The 23,486-nt window shown below is 40.7% G+C and overlaps 1 protein-coding gene across 1 annotated transcript in view; it reads right to left on the bottom strand.

Annotated features, from left to right (window-relative positions):
- CYFIP2 (cytoplasmic FMR1 interacting protein 2) overlaps positions 1–23,486 on the bottom strand; it is a 77,881-nt gene that overhangs the window by 17,987 nt on the left and 36,408 nt on the right. The window contains exons 9-19 of the mRNA XM_063447757.1: positions 23,174–23,302; positions 22,310–22,414; positions 20,380–20,471; positions 13,796–13,913; positions 12,351–12,470; positions 5,821–5,946; positions 3,805–3,971; positions 2,869–3,016; positions 2,424–2,577; positions 1,723–1,879; positions 1,110–1,206 (exon numbers count right to left, since the gene is read on the bottom strand). Of these exons, the coding sequence (XP_063303827.1) occupies positions 1,110–1,206; positions 1,723–1,879; positions 2,424–2,577; positions 2,869–3,016; positions 3,805–3,971; positions 5,821–5,946; positions 12,351–12,470; positions 13,796–13,913; positions 20,380–20,471; positions 22,310–22,414; positions 23,174–23,302 (1,413 nt within the window). The remainder of the gene's footprint in view (positions 1–1,109; positions 1,207–1,722; positions 1,880–2,423; positions 2,578–2,868; positions 3,017–3,804; positions 3,972–5,820; positions 5,947–12,350; positions 12,471–13,795; positions 13,914–20,379; positions 20,472–22,309; positions 22,415–23,173; positions 23,303–23,486) is intronic.

The raw sequence follows: 23,486 nt of genomic DNA, 5'->3' as shown, positions 1-23,486 counted from the left end.
TAAAAGAAAACACCAACTTATAACATTGAGGAAAGAAGGCAATATTAAGGTACAATTTAAAGAAGAGAAAGAGAACATTACCCTAATTGAGAATACGTTTAATGCCCAGTGGCATAATTAATAATTTAGCTTTTGGTAGAGCAGCAAGACAATAATTACTAGCACATCACCTACAGTCATTGTCACTTCCAATACATAAATGTATATACAGTTCTTTCATATGTAATTATTGCCTTGGTTTGATCATTTTTGGATAAGCTTTACAAATGATTCAATATTTTTGGATCAACTTTTTAAATGATGTATCTAAAGATGTCACCATTTAAGTCTGAAAAGTTAAGTCTGAAAAGCTTATCCAGAGAGAGTTGTACAAAAGCAAACAAGAACAAACAGAACCAATTAAAGGGTTTCATTGATATATCAAAAATGAACACAAACCCTGAGAAAACCATGAGAAACGTATGCTGCAGGACAAGTACACAAGAGCACAGGAATTTATAGAAAAAGAGATCTTGATTGGAGAATGAGGATAGATAGATACACAGACATATATATATATATATATATATATGTATATGTATATATATGTATACATATATATACATATATATATATATATATATAAATAGATAGATAGACAGACAGAAAGAGAGAGAGAGACAATCAAACAGACGGACAGAAAGACAGACAGACAGACAAATATAATACCTCTAGATACATTCACAGTGAAAAATACATTTAAATTATCTGTAAATGCGACAGTACTGATGCAAAATGTATGTCATCTTGTGCAAGATGTACAACATCCTAACCAACAACTTCCTGTTTGGTGACAGTGCTGTAAGTATCATTGGCATCTCAACAGTAGTTTTTTTTGCCAATATAACCTTTGTCTCCCTTAATGTTGTTCAGAAGAAAATAAAATATACTTTTAGTGTGCGTTAGCGTGACAATTGAAAACAAAAAAGCGAACAATTAGAGGGTTTTTAAGAAATAATACCTGAAACTTTTACAATTCAAAAAAGTTTCACTTACTTTCACAAAATAAACTCTTTTACGTTACGGCATTATACGGAGATCTCTACCACTGTCAGAAATGCAGCACTCACCTCAGCTTCAATCTCATCATAGAGAAACTGCTTCTTGAATTTAGTGAGAGCATAGTAAGCACTGTCATTATACAGATCCAAAGGATACAGCACATACCTAGGGAACAGGATAAATGTTAATACGAATACACAAGAAATAAGACTGTCCACATTCAAGTCAACAACAAAAGGGAAAAAAAAAAAGCACAAAAAAATTAAAACTCATTAATATGATTCTGACATTAGCCTCCCTTTTGGGTTTGTATGAATAGGATTGAAAGCAATCCCACTCACCTTGTTCTGCTATTATAGTTTATTTTTTGCATATTCTTCTAATTTTACGTATTTCCATAAAACAGAAAATAAGTACTGGAACAAAGGAGTGGCAGTTTGAAATGCACAAGCTCTGGTGTGAAACAACTCCCTTTAGAACGTTAGTCAAATTGTACAGCTCTGCTACTAAAACTAGTCTTTTAGCTTCAGGTTGTATCATACCCCATTGATTAATACCAAAAGTATTGGACATCCAGATTTTATCAGGTACATTTTGCACTAAGGACTCCTCATGGGCTACAACTGATTTCTGTTTAGACAACTGAGTGATGACTATTGTGAGATTTCCACAATCTCTTACTCCATCATGGACGGTTCCTTAGTCTCTAGGATGTGGTCAGTAAGGATCCATGGCATTGACATCTCGATAGGGAATTGGATGCGCCTTCCCATTGTAAGCTCCAGGAAGAATTCACGGAACCAGAGCTGGGAAAGGTCACAGCACTGCTGCAGAGCCTCTGAAAATCAGAAATACAACTAAATTAAAAAGTAAACAACATAATCTAAACATAATCTAAAAAAAGTAATATTACTTCATTATAAATGTGTGCATTAGACTTTATTTCCCACTTTTTTTTACGGGTGCCTAAATACAGCCTCTTTCTAGAGTCAGTGCTGCTTCAATATAAATTGTTTGTATTAAACAGCAAAATTAGTGAAGCTCAAAAATGCATATGCATTCTGAAACAGAGCACCATTGCATTGCTCAAGGAAGGAAGCCTACATCTGATAACAGAAAGGTTCCCTATGCATGTTTCAGTTTTAGGTGCATTCTGATGGACTGTTTTGTGCAGAGGTAGACAAAATGTGGCACTCCGGTTTTAGACTACATCTCCCATAGTGCTCTTACAGCTAAAATGATGGCAAAGCATCGGGGGATGTAGTCCACAACATCTTGAGCGCTGGTTGTCTACTGTTGGCTTGGTGTTTCCTTAAAGTGCACTTTGCACAAATCTTAGAAATTTCTATAGACATAGTAACTCTGCTATATTAGCCATTTACCGCTGAAGTTCAGTAGGTGAGTGAAAAAGAAGGAGTGCTTGTGAAACTCTTCAATGGCTTGTACGATAGGTCCATCCAGGCTGCTGCGTAATGTCTTTTTTGAGCCACTTTTATCAGCAATCAGAGACTCTAGCATTGTGCGAACCATGTACAGCTACACAAAGAGATAATAACAGGAATAATTATATGGGCTGTGGAAATATACCATGCTTAACAAGGGTTATATCACAGTGAGAATCAAGCCATGATTAAAATAAATATTTATATTTATAATTAATAATAATTATAGAAAGGGGAATAATATGATAATGCTCGTACATAAAGCTGGAGAACAAAACCACACAATAATAAAAAACAATAATTAATAAAACATGAAACAATTAACTGAGAATGCAACGCATTGTAACTACAAAGAAAATAAATAATTTTGGAGTCTAATAATGACCTGTGTACTGGAAGGTCCAACTGCTCTCCGAGGAACTTTGATATCAAAACCACCTTTTGGGTCTTTTTCTCCACGTAGGCACGGATCATTGGGTGGTTCTCGACCTCCCTCCCAGTCACAGATTGTCTTACGTATAGCCTGTAGGACACTAAAAAGTGGGAAAACAAAACGAGTCAGTCCGGCAGACATCTGATTACAAAGAATTATGCAAATGCTGTACAACAACTTTGCTGTTCCATGGTTTGACATCACTGCTATACTCTATTTAGGAATTACAATAACACATTATATCTACTGCACACTTTTATGAGCAATGCAGTAAATTAAGACTGTTTTGCACAATCATAATTATGAATCTCATAACAATATTGATAATCAATAAACTGTTTTATTGCATAGCAAAAATTATTTTTATTTTTTTCAAGAAGCTGTCTGAATGTAGATCTGAATTTACAATCAAATACCATCCCCAAAAATGATAATTTTACAGGTAAAGCCAGAGTAACATGAAGGGGTATACGAATGTGGCTTACATATAGCTACAGTCACTAATCTTTTGTATTGTGCATGTAAAAGAAAGATTTGTGTGGCTTTCAGTATTCAAAGAGAGGGGTAAGTACTCTTCGGCCAATGGGATGGTCATGACAAGAATCCTACCTTCCAGGATATTTTTTTCCCCGATATATAGTTTTTATCAAAATAGATAATAGAACAAGTAAAAATATACAAAACATGGTACATGGTGCAGGGGGTAACGCTCATACATTGCGAGTGCCGATCATACATTCCAAGATATTTTAATGTAAAGTAAACTATTCCATAATCTTCACAACAGTATTCTTTAATGTAACGTGTTAAAACTAATCATCAGGCGAAATCTGTAATTATTTAACCAACTGACAAACCCCATCCCTTGGATGGTTTAAAAACCCATACCTAATCAGAACATTTTTCTTCTTGCGCACTGCCTGTCTGAGAGGCTCGCGGAGGATGCTCTGAGCAAAATCCTGTAGTGCAGCATATATTGTATTGCGTATGGCTTGATTAAACACACTCTCCATCCGACCCATGAGCACCTGTAGACCCTTCACCATTGCAATCACCTACAAAACACATGTTCAAACGTGAGATGCACAGTAAAACAGTCAGTGTTATTCAAGTTGTAGATTCAAAGTGGATTAAAACAATTTAGACCAAATTAGCTGAAATGGAAGTATAGTTGGCTTTGGAATTTTAAATAATAGAAACTTGGTTCATAAATATCATCAGTAAGAAATGGCTATTTTACACTCTCTATATTTACTATAATACTATGTTGAATGATTAATTCAATTCTGGGTTTTTTGTTTTTATTTACATATTCTATAAAGTGAAATGGAATTTTATTTAAAGCATATAACTTTAAGGTCTTCTTCTGAACTGAGATAGAACACATCTAATTACTTCGCAGAAATGTAGCCTGCCAGTGGTAATAATATAATATAATTCAAATCTCATGGTTGACCCTCATCAGAGATTTTTTTAGTCCACAATAGCTTTATATGGCAAGTCGCCACTTTAATAGGCACATAAAAATGAATAGTTAAAATAGCACTTGAACTAATAGAGCCCAAGTCTTAATAAAACCACCCATCTCTCTATCAGAAGATTTAGAATGGAGATGTCTCCCTAATGCTTCTCTCTGACAAGCATTTGACTTGAAAACGGGGTCACTGATGGGCAAAAAGGGGTACATCTTGATTAGATACATAGATAATTTCTGTAGCTAATGAAATGTATGTTTTTAAGGCTTAGGAAATAAGTATTTTAGTATTTAAAGGAACACTATAGTCACCTAAATTAATTTAGCTAAATAAAGCAGTTTTAGTGTATAGATCATTCCCCTGCAATTTCACTGCTCAATTCACTGTCATTTAGGAGTTAAATCACTTTGTTTCTGTTTATGCAGCCCTAGCCACACCTCCCCTGGCTATGATTGACAGAGCCTGCATGGAAAAAAAAACTGGTTTCACTTTCAAACAGATGTAATTTACCTTAAATAATTGTATCTCAATCTCTAAATTGAACTTTAATCACATACAGGAGGCTCTTGCAGGGTCTGGCAGGCTATTAACATCGCAGGGGATAAGAAAATCTTAATTAAACAGAACTTGCAATAAAGAAGGCCTAAATAGGGCTCTCTTTACAGGAAGTGTTTATGGAAGGCTGTGCAAGTCACATGCAGGGAGGTGTGACTAGGGTTCATAAACAAAGGGATTTCACTCCTAAATGGCAGAGGATTGAGCAGTGAGGCTGCAGGGGCATGTTCTATACACCAAAACTGCTTCATTAAGCTAAAGTTGTTCAGGTGACTATAGTGTCCCTTTAAGTAAGTGCAAATTGTTTAAACTATTAACATTGATTGAAAGAAATGCATTTTGGACACAGAGTTTCCATTTAAAGGGACGCTCTAAGCACCATAACAACTACAGCTTAATACAGTGGTTCTGATGCACACAGACTGTGAGTGCAGTCTCTGTAATGTAAACACTGCCTTTTGTGAGACCCTAACAAATATATATATAAGCTAAGTTTTAGCAGAAAAAAGACCAGAGAGTGATGTCTATTCTTTGATTTTTTTTTTGTATATGGCAGAAGTATTTGCACCGGGCATAAGTATTTGGATGAGTGCAGACCTATTGTGTACATATATAAATATATATATATATACATAACGAGGAACAATATACATAACAACATGGATGTCAGAGTATGGCGTGGAGTATTACAAGTTACTGTTACCCCTATATTTCATGATCAATGCTCTTTTTTTATTATAAAGATTTACAGGTCATTTATTTGCATGCCTCTAGAACAATCCAAGATCCAAATGTCCTGTGCAATATATGGCAGAAAATAAATTCGTAATGTCTAGATGAAGACTATGAGATTGTCCTGGAAATTTTTCCATACCTCCACAAAGGCAAATTTCTCTTCACTGGTATAATTATACCGTGTGGCTCGTTCATATTCTTCTGCGGTTCCAGGGCAATCTTTGTTACAGAACTTGTCAGTGGGATGAACCAGCTTCCACGAATACTGGGCAAAGAATAAAAGCAGACAAAAACCCTATTAGTGGGGACAATTATCTCCCGAGCACTAGAACAGCAATTATTGTGAGAATAGTTTGTGTGTCTATTCAGAGAACCAAGCTAATTATTGTAGCATTTTAATGAACAATGTAACCTGGCAGGATCTCTCTGCAACTTGGAACTTTAATAGTCACATCTAAAGAACTGCTGAGTTTAGTTATAACTGTGACTACAATATGAGGATTTAAAGGGACACTATAGTCAATAGCCTGTCCCTGCATGCTTTCTAATGTAAATTCTGCCTTTTCAGAGATTTCCATGATTATTTTACAACTAAAACTCTAGTTTGGTTGAACTCCAGAGCCTTAAAATTGACTAGTAACCATTTTCAGCTGATATATATATATCAGCTGAAATATATATATCTGCCACATGATGTTAATGGATTGGAGCTATATCATGGAATAGCAGCATCCAGGGAGATCACCTGGATTTATCAACTACACAGACTTATTACTGGACTTTTATTTGCATTTAAGTCTGTTTCATACAGTTTCACATATATAGTTTTCTGTTCTGTGTGATTATTCTTTTTCATGTAATATATATTGTCACTGAAATAGAATATAATTTGCTGTAGGATATCATCCTTTGGCAATATATTTTGAAGTTTGACAGAGATTAAGGGTATTCTCCTATATTTTGTATGTTCACATTTAAATAGTAGAATAGAGCACTGTAGGAATACATGTTTGTACTCACAAAGCTACAGTGTTTCTCTAAGGCTGATAAACAGTGTCAAGGTTAGTCAGACTTATATGAGGCCAGGTTGCTGTTTGTTTACCATTGTATGTAAACACTTGCAATCCCTTTCATTGTGTTGAATGAACAAGATGGAAATACACTTTTTATCACTCAAATCCTACATACATAGTTACATGTTTTATTGCCAAACAAATATTTGTTCCTGATATCCTTATACATAACAGTAAAAATATCTGATCAAATTAAATGTGAAACATGCAAAGTTAGGTAGAATATCAGATGGGGAAAACACAATTTTCACTCGTGACATAATGATAATGAGTGGGGGGGGGACCTACTGTCCTCCCCCTCTCCGGCCCCCACCTGGGGCGGCGGGTGGGGGCCATAATGATAATAAGGGGGGTGGGGGGGAACCTAGTGTCCTCCCCCTCTCCGGCCCCAACCCCTGGGCAGCGGGTGGGGGCCATAATGATAATGAGGGGGGGGGGGGACCTTCAAGCCATCCAATAACAGTGCTCTGTGTCATTTCACACAGCGTGGGAAAATTCCAAAGAACTTTCCCACGCTGTGTAAAATGACACAGAGCACTGTGATTGGATGGATTTCAAGCCATCCAATCACAGTGCTATGTGTCATTTTACACAGCGTGGGAAAGTTCGTTGGAATTTTCCCACGCTGTGTAAAATGACAAAGAGCACTCTGATTGGCTTAAACCCACCAGAGTGTTCTTAGCCTAATTGCAGGGCGGGGCAAGGCTTTATAAGCCTTCCTCCGCCCTGCAGAGCTCAGTCTGTGTGGAGCCCTCCATGGGTGAAGAAGGATTATTTTTTTTGCGCTCAGGTTTTTTCTTTATCATCAGGTTTTTTTTTTTGCGCTCAGGTTTTTTATTTTATTTTAAGTTCGACGGGTATGATGTTTTTTATTTGGCCCTTTTTGGGGCTGAAAAATGAAGATTTTAGAAAAAAGAAGACGTTGAATGGTAAGTTTCATTTTACTTTACAGGTTAGTTATTTTATTCCCCCCTCACTATTTTTTAGGGTGAGGGGGGTAGGTAGGGGCCTTTTTATTTGGGGGGGGGAGGGGGGGGGTGATTGACTAGGGGCTTGGGGACCCCTAGTCACCTTTGATGGGGGGGGAAATTTGACTTAGGGCCCCCACCCGTGGTGGGGGCCGGGGGGGGAGGACAGTAGGTCTCCCCCCCCTCATTATCATTATGGCCCCCACCCACCAACAGGGGTGGGGACGGGGGAAGGGAAGGACAATAGGTCCCCCCCCCTCATTATCATTATGGCCCCCACCCGCCGCTCAGGGGTGGGGGCCAAGGGGAGGACAATAGGTCCGCCCCCTTATTGTAATTTATGGCACCCACACACCGCGTAGGGGTGGGGGCCAGATAGTAGGTTTTTTTTTTACAGTGAGCAGCCATAGGCTGCTTACTGTTTAGTAGACATGCCCCTACTCATGGTATAGCGAGTAGGGGCATTCGGGAGATTTTATTCTCCTTTATGCTAATATGGGGGTCATATTGACCCCCATAGAGTGAGGGAGGAAATGGGGGGGCTTAGGAAGTGGCGGGGAGCACTGCTCCCTGCCGCTTCTATCTTTACATATTACAAGGAGAGAGCTGCGCGCCTGTAGCTCCCTCCTTGTAATAAACTGAACGAACAAACGAACACTGATACACAGTGTTAGTTTGTTCGTCTGATTTTTCTATTCATTCATTCGTGAATGAATAGATGAAATTCCCGTTCGCATGTCCAAGTGTTTCACTGGGCATGTGTGGGAATCTCAGTGCTATCTAGTGTGGGCAGATGACGTGTTCCACAGGGACTTCATCTACCCACACAAAGATGGCAGCGCCCTGAATATAGATCGGGGCAGAAAATAAAGATTAAAATATGGGGGGCCTAGGGGCATTTGGGGGTGACTAAGGGGTCAATTAGATGTAGTGGAGGGGGGTTTAAAAAAAAACGTGATTTGGCATGACAGTGACGTTTTAAGGGGAACTGTCACTTGTCAATTTACTGCATTGAACAAAACATTCAAAATCACCTAAAATTTGGGGCGGGGCCTGACCGCCATGCTCGACAGTCGCATGCTGTGCTAGCTCTCACAAAATATTGTAAATAACTCCTGATTCTAGCTTACTCTGGATGATTTTTCGGCTTGGTGGTGAGCCCGCACGTTGCTAAAGGGAAGGTGCATCTTTCGCTGACTGGAAGCAGCCGGGTCTGGCCCGAGCAAAGGCAGACTGCAGCTCCCGGGGCCGCGGCAGATGAACACATTGGGGAGGCGGCCGCTTCCCCAGCACCTGATCGTTAACCCGACTACTAGGCCTTTCCCCCCCCACCCCCCGGACATATAGTGTGCCTCACTATTACTGTGTATGTGGGCATTATCCAAGATGGTGCCAGAGCAGCACGCACCGACACAAGGCCCTCTCCAAGACCATCTCTCAGAAGCACTTGACCGGCTGTTTGATGAATTCTGGGCCAAGATTCAGAGCAGATCATCTCTCATGGCACAAGTCTCTCACCTGGAGCAGGAGAAGTGGAGTCAGCACTTCAAAACCCATGTGGGGAAGGACTCCCACACTATAGGTGACTGGGTCCGTGGGAAACTGGTGAGGGCTCATGTAATACCCCAGGGCAGGTGCGGGGTCCACATTCAGACACCCTCTCCAGCTATAACACTCCTGCACAGGCTGGGCATTGGCTGAAACTGACAAACCTTCAATGCATTGGCCCTCTACCATGAGGTGCAGGCAGGTCGGATAACTAGCGTATAAGCCTACCATTATTTCTTACCCACTTATACAATGGGACACTCTCCTGCAGTGAACGTTTATTTGGTTTTGCCTAGTATGTACCCCAAGCATGCCTCTGTGCTAGATCGTATAATGTGGTACATACCTAGCCAGCATGATTTAATTTTTCTATGCAATCACCATGTCTACTATATTTTCTGTGCCTGAATATCCTCTCTAAGTTGTATCAACATTGCTTATTCCTACACCTACAAAAGTGTGCGGATTATCAAATGCCATACTATTGTTTACTATGTTGATATAACTGAGCTTGCTTCTGCTGTTGTGGCATAACAGGCATCTTGGTATTTATCTGCACAACAAAAAGAGAGAATTTTTAAAAATCACCTAAAATTTGTGGAAACCTTTTCTTTTTTTTTTTTTTAATGTATTGCCCAAATTCAAAATAAATAATAATCACTATTTAGTAGATACACATTTTTGCTCATCGGTATATCACAAAGAGTTGAAGATGTCTTGTCTGAAGTCTAAATCCTCCACTTCTTCTCCAGCCTAGACCTTCTGTGGCAGTCCAATCATAGACTTCACAATGCAGCTCAATGAGAAGTATTTGCAAGACAGGTGCTCTGAGCAATTGTCTACCTTTAGCGTTTAGCTCCGCTGCGTTAAGTAACAAGGAAGAAACAGGACCAGTTGTCTGAATGACAGCCAGCGGGGTATAACAAGGTTTCTTTATAAAAGTGTCAATTTAAACTTTTTGTAAAATGAAAAAAAGTGATCACACTCTTCACACATAAATCACTTCAGCCTGGGCTGGGCCTAACAAGCAAGCTGAGCAGTCGCATGATAGCTGGGCTCCTGCTTTACTAGCCGATTATCTAAGAATATTCACCATAACCGAGATTGCACAAAAAACGAGGTGCACTACCTGAGTTCGGGGTACCCTGGTGAAAAGCCTGATACTTTACCCAAATGTTTTTGGTGATCAGGGGTCCGAGGTGGTTCAAAGGCCTGCAGATGGTGGAGCTAGGGAGAGACGGCCCCTCTCCTTGTCCCTGCAACAGAGGTGTGGATCCACCAACATTCTACCCTCCCCCCCCACTGGACCGGTGGGGGTGATCCTGGTTTGCTCCTGAGAGGCAACCCACCTGCAACGAACTCACATAATGGTGCTGTGCGAGCAGAATGTAAAAGCGGTGTCAAGCAAAATGGCGGAAGCAACATGCGCTCCCAAGTACAACGAAGAGAAGCCTAACTTGTTGGCTAGGTTGGACGACCTATTCAATGTCAATTGGCACTTAGGGAGCAGCAGGCTAAAAAGCACAAACCTGAGGAGCACTTACCCATGGTGTTGCCGGCACACTCCCTTCACGGATACGCACTTCCTCGAGAAAGAGAGGGCCCGAACATGGCGCCGAAGACGGCAACATCTCCCACAGGCTTGCAAACCCATATGCCAAAACCTAAATCCAGCTCACAACCATGGAGAAATGCAGCTAACCCTGCTCCAAGAAGTCAGTCACATCCAGATCCGGCTAGCTCGAAGAGCCTGTTTCACAGCTTACCCTGGGTTTCCGCGCCACTCGGACCCTGCAAGCCTCAATATGCCTGCCTTATTCCCACAATATGCCTGCAGGTCTCTCTGCATTGAGACTCTCCTGGCTGGAGTGTCGAGCACCCCAGCGAGGCATGACCTGAATACTGAGCACAGGAACCTCCATCTTACGCATGGTCTTTCAGCAATGCACCGAAGATACATATACTATGTGCTAAGCATAATAGTCGTTCATTTTACCGTCTCCTGCACGTTTTTACTTTTCTTTTCTGTTCTCAATGAGGGACTCATACCTAGCTTACCTGGGAGGCCTCATGGGAGGATTTTTCAGTCACAGTGCCTATAGTGGGCATCTCTATACTCTGATAGTCTATTACTAGCCTGCACTGATTTCATGTTGGCCTGAAACCATTCTTCCTATTATAGTGGTTAGTCATAGCTAATGACTTATTTACTATCTACCATGTTATTGTAATATTAACTACACTTCAAGCTCTCTACCTATACCTGTTACCATTGTACTGCCGTAAGCTATATCCTATATGCCTAGCATGTTCCATATTATAAAAAGTGCAGTCTCTCTTATGACATTTGTTAGCTACACCGCTCACGTTCACTCTCGTAATTATCTGCTAAAATGTCTCTCAGCCTGTATGTACCACTCCTGAACGCAAAACGTATTCTTACTAAAAATGTGCTGTATTATAGATTGCCCTATACTGTATAACTGTGTATACTTATTCTATTGCCACTGCTGTTGGTGCAGTGCAAGACTGTCTGTTCCTCTGAAGCACAAAAAAATAAAAAATAAATAAAAAATCACTCTAGCCGGCTTTAGGGGCCTAAAGTGTCCCTTTAAACCAGGGGTGTCAAAAAGCTGGTCCCTTTAAACCAGGGGTGTCCAGATGTTGTAGAACTACAACTCTGCTGATGTTTTGCATGCATTTAGAATAACAAAGCATCATGGAATCTGTAGATTCAAAACATCTGGGGATCTACCTTTTGGACAACCCTGCTTTAAACATTTAGCAAATTACATAATAATACAGTTCAGACATGGTAACATTGCACATGAAGATGAGAAATTTAAACATTCACCTCTTCCAAGCTGAGTGCTAGTTGCATAATGACTGACAGGGAGTAAAGATGGAGGCACCCAGTTTCAGAAGAAATAGGTGTGGGTTTTTACCCTTAATTTAATTTTCACACCTCACAGACAGAGATGAATAAACAATATATCAGTAATCCTGGGAAATTATGTTATCCCTTAAATGAACGGGCATCTATTTCTGACCAACAGAAATGTTAGGTCTCTAGTACTCACCACTTCCATGACATGCGCACTCCACTTGGACAGTAACTGCAGACCCCTTAGAGCTAAGTCAAACAGCTCCCTGTATTCTTCGTCAGACTTCTGGCTGTCCAAACCTGAGCCAGTCACCACCTGTAAGCAGGTAAACAAGTATAAATAATATACTAAAGAATAAATCTCTATGCAAGAATTTAACTTTTTAAACTATTTGGTTTGAACTTATTATTATTGGCATTTTTATATTGCCAACATATTACTCGGTGCTTTACAATTAAAGCACTAAAGCAAAATAGCACTACTAAAGGAATGCACTGCATTTATGCAGCATATTCCTGTAAATGACCTGGAGCACCATGAGAAGATAATATTGCTGTGGTCATAGTAGTGTTGCAGATATAATTGTGTTGGGTTTTTTAATTTGCCTGCCCTGCATTAATAAACACCAGAAATCCTTTATATAGCAATTACAGGTGTCAGGTATTGAGGAACTGTCACTCCCACAAAAGTGAGAGATTTGTTTTAAAGAAACACCCCAAGCACCATTACCAAGCACAGTAGTGAGTATGGTGCCACGAGCATGCCCTCTTACCCACTGACTTGCCAGACCATTTTAGAACAGCTCCCTATCTTCTCTACATCAGCCAGAGAGCTGGAAGATCTCGGGCAGTGCAGGTCATTAGAAGAGAGGTACCAGCCGATGCTCTCCACCAATGAGCTTGTCCTGCACTGTAGGGCTCAGCTCAGGAATGCTAATGGAAACTCCTAAGTAGGAGTTTGCAGCTCTCTGACTGATGTAGTGGTGGTGGAGACTGACACTTGGCAGACCCCAAGTAAGAAGTCAAAACTTTCTAAAACCCTACTGGCACCATAACCATTATGTATGTGTTAAGGAGCTTAGAGTGATCATTTAGCCATGTGTAAACATGTCTGAAATAATTTATTAATATGAACAAAAATGTCCTGAAGCCAAAAAAAACATACATTATGTATATATAGGGATTAAATAAAGAATAATGCTTCAATTTAGGTTTAGTGTCTCTCTTTTTTATTTAGTTGTACTAGTGCAAACTATCTGTTGACGATGGATCTCCTATCTATTTGGATACATAGTCTGTCAGCTGTGAAGGGAGGGATAAAGAATCCATGCACAGCTTTATCACCACAAGAAATATCCTTTTTAATGTGCCAGTGGCTTTGGGGGCCCCAGGTGTTTTATTCATTAAGAAGCAAATTGTAGTGGATTTAAAACTGAATTGCACAATTTAAGAAAAATAGGCAAGCTGTGACTATAGATTTTTTTCCACATCACCTATATTTCCTAAAATGTTGCATTTCAATTTCCCATTTACTACAAATCACTGCGTGTTGTTTCAGATAAAGGCAAATTATATTTATTGAGACTTTAATGTTACAATCATAAACTTTTTATTTATTATTAATTACAAACTAATTCTCACCTCACTGTTGCTGTAACGCGCCAGCTCGGAGATAAAACGGATGTGGTCGTCTCGAATCTGGACCATCTGCTCACAGATATTGTATTGAGGGCTGATACTGCTCTGAGTGCAGGTCCACCTGGGCAGGAAACAGGTGCTTAAACCTGTGGATTGGCCTCAACAGGACATGTAAACAACCTCACAAAACAAATATATATCATACAAAACTGTATGAATAACCACAATTATAGACAGCCCTGAGCAATGGGTTTGCCCCAGGTGTATTTGCTTTTGACAAGTCAGACCAGAGTAATATCTCCAAGAGGTGGGGTGGTATTTCTACTTCTACTTGATTTCCAACCCAACTATGCCCACAACTCACTCTTCTTTTCTAGTTACTACCCACGTTAAGTCTAAACACCGCCCACCTAGATGGCAGACACCAATGCAAATGTAGGGTACTACACTCATGTCAAAACTTAATAAAGAACTAATCTCTTATTCACAGCCCTGTTTTTAAAATATTGAAATAATTTTAACTTCTGGTCATAGCATTTGTCTTCCCAAAAAAAAGAATTGTCAAGACATTAAATGTAAATTAACTTACTTATCTTAATGTGGACTCATCTTTGGAGAAACTAACATGGCAAACTCATGCACAAATGCCCCTTTTGAAATCAACATGTTCTCATCTCTGTGTGTTTATTTGCATGAAAGGGGGGAGTCATGGATGAAAACATCAGAAACATAAGTATATTTAAAAGTAGGCACATGACAACCTTAAAATTAATTATTATTAAATAATAATTGAAAATGGCAGCACCTGTCAATCCGTTTAGTTGTCAGAGGTAATATGAGTTCCTACACCCTTTTCTTGCCTTTTAAAAAAACCATTTGCATGAACAGTGGAAATTAATAAATGGAAAAACATAATATATAACTTCAACAATACAAACTGACAGTTCCTCTTTAATAGACTGTTCTCACCGTGCACTGACTACCGCTTATTGTTCTTGATGATAGAAAGTAACGTTTCTTTTTTTCCCAGGTGTCAGCTATACTGTGGAAAGTTCCTTTTACCGAGTTCATATTCAGGGCACATCAAATGTAATAGGAACTCATTTTTTTCAGATGGACTAAAGAACTACTTATGCTACGTGTTATATACCTGTGTGTCATGCTACATAACTACAGGATTATAGTCCTATTGTGACTATTTATCTGTTCCTTGTGATAACGAATTTTAGAAGTGCTCAAATACCATCCAATTTCACAAAAAGTCAAAACGCACACACGTACACATCATAATAAACTATAAAATCAAGTCAAGTCACAACGAAGTATTGTTTATATTGCATAATATTTTTATGGTTAGGGTTGGGGTTCTACAGCGGCAGTATAGAGGTTAATGTGGGTTCATTTTAGCAATAGTGTTAAGGTAGTCTAGGGGTTAATATTTAGTGATAGTGTTAGTTTAGCGGTTAACGGTTAGTAATACTGTAGGTCAAGCATGTCAAACTCGCGGCCCGGGCTGCATGCAGCCCACAATGGACATCTTTGTGGCCTGGCAAGCCGCGAGTGCATGCTTAGTGTCAGGGCCAGATTAAGAGCCCCGTGGGCCTGGTGCTGACAATTATGATGGGGCCTAATTACAGAATCTTATCAACCAAAAACACTAAAACAGTCATACCTCTCAAGAGTCATGTATCTGATGGAGTTGGTGTTTGAGGGAAACTCAAAGGATGCAGCTATAAGTAAACACATACTCTATGCTAATCTCGTTATCTAACTTATGCTTTCATCTTTCAAGTAAATCCATACCCCCTAACAGCAGTGTCCAGTGAAGCAGGAAGTCAATGGGTGGGGTAAAAGAATGGGCCACTGACCAAAACTGCCAACAGGGGCGAACATACCCAAATAGGGGGCATGTCTGTCCAAAGAATTGGAAGGCCAGCCTGGCATCAGTGTCCCTATGTATCACAGTTTCAGTGTCCCCATGTTGCCCAGTCCCCTAGTCTCCCAGTGTCTGTGTCCCCATTTCTCCCAGTGTCCCAATGTCTCAGTGTGTCCCCATGTCACTAGGATACTGGGGACACTGAGAGACCTGGGGACACAGAGACATGGGGACACTGAGACATTTAGGGAAACTGGGAGAAATGGGGACACTGAGGCACTAGGGACACAGACACTGGGAGACATGGGGACACTGAAACATTTGGGGACACTAAGACACAAGGGACACAGAGACATGGGAACGCAGACACTGGGAGACTAGGGGAGACTAGGGGACACTGGCTGGGAGACAGACACTTGGGGACAGTTGTGGACATAGACATGTGGACACTGGGACATATAGGGACACTGGGAGACATGGGGACATCAGGCACACTGAGACACTAGGGACACAGACACTGGGAGACATGGAGACACTGAAACATTTGGGGACACTAAGGCACTAGGGACACAGACACTGGGAGACTAGGGGACACTGGGAGACTAGGGGACACTTGGAGACTAGGGGACAGTGGGAGACAGACACTTGGGGACAGTTGTGGACATAGACATGTGGACACTGGGACATATAGGGACACTGGGAGACATGGGGACACCAGGCACACTGAGACACTAGGGACACAGACACATTTGGGGACACTAAGACACTAGGGACACAGACACTGGGAGACTAGGGGACACTGGGAGACTAGGGGACACTGGCTGGGAGACACTTGGGGATACATGGGGACACTAGGCACACAGAGACATGGGACACAGACACTGGGAAATTTGGGGACACTGAGACACTAGGGACACTGGCTGGGGGACATGGGAACATAGTGTCTCCGTGTGCCAATGTCTCAGTGTCTCCCAATGTCTCTGTCTCACAGCGTCCCCATGTGTTTCAGCATCCCCATGTGTCTCAGTGTCCCCAAGTGTCACAGTGTCCCCAGATCTCCCAGTGTCTGTGTCCTAGTGTCTCAGTGTCCCCTAGTGTCTGTGTCCTCATGTGTCCTAGTGTCTCAGTGTCCCCTAGTGTCTCAGTGTCCCCTAGTGTCTGTGTCCCTAGTGTCTCAGTGTCCCCATATGTCCCCAAGTGTCTCAGTGTCCCCATGTTTTCCAGTGTCCCCAAGTGTCTCAGTGTCCCCATGTGTCTGTGTCCCCTAGTGTCTCAGTGTCCCCATGTGTCCCCTAGTGTCTCAGTGTCCCCATGTGTCCCTGCTGCCTTTCCCCCCATCCCTCACTTACCTGAGCTGTAGATCTGCTGTCTGGACTCTCTGTGCTGTGTAGCTGCTCCCCCACGGATCAGTGAGTAGTAGAGAGAGGCAGGGATATTCTGTAACTTCCTATCCCTGCCTCTCTCTCCTGGTATTGCAGAGTAATTTCCATTTATTCTGAGAAAATTACCTGCGGATTGCTGGTATTACTGCAATACCAGCACGGCCAGGCAGCCTCAAATACCGGCTGTGCCAGTAGAATACCAGTCAGGTGGCAAACCTAAGAGTAGTGTGTAAAAAAAGAAAAAAAAAAATTCCAAATTTTTTTTTTGTCCATTTTTTTTTTTTTTTTTTTTAAATGGGCCTATTCCATGGGCCTGGGCCTGGAGCTGCAGCTCCATCAGCCCCTATGTTAATCCGGCCCTGCTTAGTGTTAAAGCAGTGTAAGCACCTGCTCTCCCCACATTGCAGGTGCCTACTTTGCTAAAAGTTACCTGGCAGGAAGAGAGGTTCCTGGCGGCAGCGAGGGAGCTCAGACTTCCTGCTCCTCACTGCTCCTTCGCGCATGCTGTCTGTAGTGATGCCAGGCGCTGGAATATGACGGCATAATCTGGCACCCGGCATCACTAAACTGCGCGCGAGGGAGCTGTGAAGAGCAGGAAGGCTGAGCTCCAGATAGAAGAGGGCCCACACCAGCTACCAAAGGTAGGGAGCAATAAATCAAATGATGTGAGTGCAAGAATGTGTAAATGTGTGTGTGTGTCAGTGAGTGTGTGTCTGTCAGTGAGTGTGTGTCTGTCAGTGTGTGTGTCTGCCAGTGAGTGTGTGTTTGTGTGTGTCTGTCTGTCAGAGAGTGAGTGTCTGTCAGTGAATGAGTGTGTGTGTGTCTGTCAGTGAGTATGTGTGTGTCTGTGTCTGTGTGTGTTAATGAGTGTGTCAGTGAGTGTATCTGTCAGTGTGTGTGTTTGTGTGTGTCTGTCTGTCAGTGAGTGAGTGTCTGTCAGTGAATGAGTGTGTGTGTGTCTGTCAGTGAGTATGTGTGTGTCTGTGTGTGTGTGTGCTAGTGAGTGTGTCAGTGAGTGTATCTCTCAGTGTGTGTGTGTGTCTGTCAGTGTGTGTGTCTGTCTGTCAGTGTGTGTGTCTGTCTGTCAGTGAGTGAGTGTGTGTGTGTCAGTGAGTGTGTGTGTTGGTCAGTGTTACATTGGCTGTGACTGCACAGTGGAGTACATGGAGGCACGCAACGCCACGTCATATTCCGACATGACAATGTCGTGCTTCACCTTCACAGGGTTTTAGGAAGTAGCGGGAGGTTCAGATTTGGCACAGAGTGCAGACGGTGCCATTTGGCGTATATCGTAGGCTGGACTCTGCAGTTGCATACTGGCAGCGGCAATGTGAGTAGAGTCTGCTTGTTGGGGTACTGGGATTTAGTATATGGGGGAGGGAGGGACTGAGATTTAGTAGAGGGGGGACTGGGATTTAGTAGAGGGGATGCTGTGGTTTAGTAGAGTGGGATGCTGTTTTTTTTTTAATACTGTACTTTTCAAAATAAACCTACGTTTCTATGAAAATTTAAGGTTTGTTTTTTTTGCGGCCCACATAAACTTAAACCTTGTTTATATGGCCCGTGCTAGACTGAGTTTGACATGCTTGCTGTAGGTGTTATTGTGTAGATTGCATATGTTAAGGGGAGGAGTTTACTGTAAAGGCAGCATTGGTACACACATGTCTCATTGATGTCTGAGGTTACAATCTTGGGTTGAATCTATTTCAGCTGCCGTCATTAATATTTGGCAACTGCCACTCAAGAACTCCAGAGTGTAGCCCTCACTCTCATAAATATATAAATATGAGATTGGTGCTCCAAGTCTGCACAGATGTGATCCATTCAGTGATCCACATTCAAACATTCAAAATGGAGAATAATTACACGATACGGTGATATGATCATCATGTGTATATATATATATATATATATATAGAGAGAGAGAGAGAGAGAGAGAGAGAGAGATTGTGAGCCCTATACTCAAGGCTTATGATTATGACATTTATCTCTCACCTGTATTTATCTCTCACCTGTTTTCTTAAAGAAACACTAAAGAACACTAAACACTAAAGAAACACTATATTAGGAATACAGACAAGTTATTTACCTATTTAGGTTACTATTCTTCCCTCAACCATGTTGGTCTCACTGTGGCCTCCCTAGACAATATCATCAAGATTGACGATCTCCGCCAAGCCAAAGTTTCCCCATAGAGAAGCATTGTGAGTCTAGCATGTGATTGAAAATGAAGTGTGACTTGGTTCTCATATAGAAGTGTCTCTCTAGTGACTGCCAGGAAGACAGACACTAGAGTTGTGTTTAACCCTACAATGGAAACATTGCCATATCTACAAAACTGTAATGTTTTACATTGCAGGGTTAAAGCTAAATGACCACTGCAGCAGGGGAACTTCTTAAAGATGAATTGGTCCTTGTAACTTCAGTGGTCATTTAAATCTTCAAAAAATACAATACTCAAACTAATCAGCCACATGCTTATTCACTAAAATTAAAATTGCTGGGAATTCAATGTGAATTTAAAGTGAATTTTAAATTGAAAGTTAAAATAGCCAAACTGAAAACAGAATTGACTTGGGAGATTTTTTCTAATTCAGCAAGTTTGTCCTACATTTTGAAATTCACTTTGATTCCCTGACAATTCTCATTTTAGTGAATAATCCTGCCAGTGTCAACTATGATTGATACAGAACATTACAAAACATTGCTAAATGTGCACGTGAAGGGGTTAATCACTTAACCAGCATTCATTGGGGATTGGAAAGGGAAGTGCAACCCTCATGTTAATTCGTAACAATTCGTGGTTTAGTGAATAAGGACAAATGTGAATGCAATGAATGCAAAAAAATATGTGAGCTAATAAAACAAAACAAAACAAAAAAAAATTATGACATTGATCTAATTATGACATTGATCTTGTCAACTTTCAAATCAGTTGCTGCTCCTGCCCATTTTAAAACTTCTGACCAAATTCCGACAGTTATTGGGCACTGGGACCAAAGATTTAGAAATGCATTTCTTAAACTGCACCTTCAAATATTTGGTTTTGTGCCCAATTACATGTCAGAATCTGAGTGCTCCATAGTAAACTGTCCAGGAGCAACATTCCTTATCAAAGTATCCAAGAATTTTTAATACACAAAATAACTACAATATTAAACAGCTCATGGCAGCAAACTAGGCTATCGTAAAAGCATTTTTACAACCATAAGCTGCTTAGTACTGTAGTAAACCTTTCCAATGGGACAGAATTCTGTAAGGCGGCTCCATGGCGATCCTATTCGACTTCTTTTTCCAAAGCGCCGAGAGACATTACGGCACGCACTCACTTTGATTTGTTCTCTTCATAGTGAGCACTGGTCTTAATGTATCTGGCCAGCTCTATCTGCATGTCACCAAATAGCGGCACCACCTGCAACTGCTGCAAAAGAGAAGAGACAGGCGCCGGCCATTTAGCAAAACTTCAAAATGGCGGCATTCTGCAATCAGCACAGACAATTTTTGAGACTGTATATGGACAGATAGTTTTGAAACACTTCTTAGAAAACATGGTTTGAAGAAGAACCTGGAAATACTGTATTTACAGTTGTATTAATAGTTGTAAAGAAAACAAAAAAAAAACACTTACGGGGCACTCCGAGCACCAATACAGCTTTAATGCTATTGATAGATTTAAGCCTCATAATTATGCCCTGGCATATTCAAATCTTTATAGTTTTTGCACAAAAAAAGTTAGGCAGAATGCTGCACCATTTTAGCCACTCCCCCTCATGCCTGAATATACTTCCTTATCAAAGGTATGCAATCAGTCTCAGCCCCAACAGCGCTGAGTGAGATGTTTTTTAATTCACATTTTGGGTGCAGACAGTCACAAGAACTATAAACTGGTAGTGATATTCTTACTATATGTCTCCATGGGTGTCCTGTCCTAATGCAGGTTTTTTGTTTCCAGATTATTCACTACCGTCAGTGGCTTAGCTGTATGAAAATATATCTGATAAGGAAGTCTTTTTCTAGTTTGAGTGGGTGTGGCCTAGTAGGCAGGCTTATTGTGCAGCATTTTGCAAAACATTTATTTTATGCAAGAACTATAAAGTTTAGAGCCTGCAAAAATACAGCATGTTAATGAGGCCAGTGCTTTAAAGTGGTATTGATGCCCAGAGTGTACCTTTTACGTACATGTATTTAGTTTTAAGTACTTTTATTTCTTTTTTATTAAAAATGGTAGCAAGATAGAGCTGTATGATATAGTTTTAGTACTTATATTCTGAGTAATTATTATGTTTAGTTTTTATTTTAACAATTTGAAAACACACATTATCATGTCTGTCTAGGGCAGGGGTATCTTACTATAGCATAGGAATTATAGTTTAGGGTTGGGATACCTTGGAGTGTAGTTCAAGACAGGGTTATATTACCATGGGGAGTGTAGTGCAGGGTAGGGATATCTTACTATGGGGAGTGTAGTTCAGGGCAGGGATATCTTACCATGGGGAGTGTAGTTCAGGGTAGGGATATCTTACCATGGGGAGTGTAGTTCAGGGTAGGGATATCTTACCGTGGGGAGTGTAGTTCAGGGTAGGGATATCTTACCGTGGGGAGTGTAGTTCAGGGTAGGGATATCTTACCGTGGGGAGTGTAGTTCAGGGTAGGGATATCTTACCGTAGGGAGTGTAGTTCAGGGTAGGGATATCTTACAGTGGGGAGTGTAGTTCAGGGTAGGGACATCTTACCATGGGGAGTGTAGTTCAGGGTAGGGATATCTTGCCATGGGGCGTTTAGTTCAGGGTAGGGATACCTTACCCTTGGGAGTGTAGGTCAGGGTAGGGATATCTTACCATGGGGAGTGTAGGTCAGGGTAGGGATATCTTACCGTGGGGAGTGTAGTTCAGGGTAGGGATATCTTACCGTGGGGAGTGTAGTTCAGGTTAGGGATATCTTACCATGGGGAGTTTAGTTCAGGGTAGGGATATCTTGCCATGGGGAGTTTAGTTCAGGGAAGGGATATCTTACCGTGGGGAGTGTAGTTCAGGGAAGGGATATCTTACCGTGGGCAGTGTAGTTCAGAGTAGGGACATCTTACCATGGGGAGTGATGTCCAACAACAGCCGGTCGGTTAAGGGTCACCAGCAGTTGTCTAGGGTTCATTCACTACTGACATAAAACCTTTGCCACCTTTGCATGAAGAACTTGCAGAGAACTCATGCAGAGATATTCTGAGGTTAAATACAAGTGCTAAGGCCATATTTTAAACATCACCTTGAAGAATTTGTCGATTTTGCTGAGGTTGATTCTCTTCTTTGCATCCAATTTATAAATGTTACTGACATTTCCATCCATTAGATACAATCCAAATCCCATTACCTGAAACATTGAAAAGCACTGTCACACACACAGATTAAGCATATTAACATTAGATGGCATACGTGGCCCCAGAGCCAAGGCCACCATCAATGAGTAAGGCAGTAGTTTAGTAAAGGTCCCTTTTGGGACTGGACTTCTCCCTAACCAGGAAGAGACTCTTATGCCATAAACACATGTTCAGTAGAGAATTTTGATATACATAGGTTATCCTCCAAGAGCAGTTCTATTCATCATTTAGCAGTGTAACTTTTCTACAAACTGATAAGACCATATCATGGTTGTAGTTATGGTGCCTAGAGAGTATCTTTAAAGAATTGCGACAATACCATCATAAAGTACGCATGCTTCCTGACAATCTTTTAAGGACACACAGAACGAATGAAAGCTAGATCAAGAAAGAAAGCAGTCTTCAATGTTCCTTAACACATTTTCAATTTGTAACTTTTTGTCTATTAAGTGAAAATCATTTCACATGTCTAATATATTTATTAAAACTAATTACTTGGTTTACATGTATGGATCCATACAAGAACAGAACTGTTTATGAATTAGAGTATGCAATAACGGAAGGTTTCAATCTGATAATTTGACCAACACAGATTACTTTTTTACACTTGTGTTTCATGGAAAAAATCTTCTATCCTGAATTTACTCAACTAATCTCAACTGTTATGCTTTATGAAAATTCCACTCTAACGTAAGAAACATGTCACTTAATTCAATCACGCACGCACTTCAATGAATAACAAACTGTTTTACCTTGAGAAGCATGTGTTTTTCACTTGGAGTAAGGTACATTTTGTTTTCATAATAATCAACACAGATATTCACAATGTCAGCCAAAAGCTCCTCATATCCAGGAATCACCTCTAGCTGTTGGTGCAGACACTAAGAAGAAAGCAGAAATTTCTTAAAAATGAAAAAAAACAAAAAACGTTTGCACTATCCTAAATTCCTCGAATGTCTTTTTTCATTTATTCCAAAACTTTGGCAGCTATGACACGTACGGTTAAATTTTGAATGGTGAAGTAAATAAAAATATATGCATCATGCCAGGTATATCCCAAAGATG

The sequence above is a fragment of the Pelobates fuscus genome, chromosome 3 (genome assembly GCF_036172605.1).
Source record: "Pelobates fuscus isolate aPelFus1 chromosome 3, aPelFus1.pri, whole genome shotgun sequence".
NCBI classification, from domain to species: domain Eukaryota; kingdom Metazoa; phylum Chordata; class Amphibia; order Anura; family Pelobatidae; genus Pelobates; species Pelobates fuscus.
The sequence above is the reverse complement of the archived record's forward strand: the minus strand, read 5'-3'. Positions and strand labels throughout refer to the sequence as shown.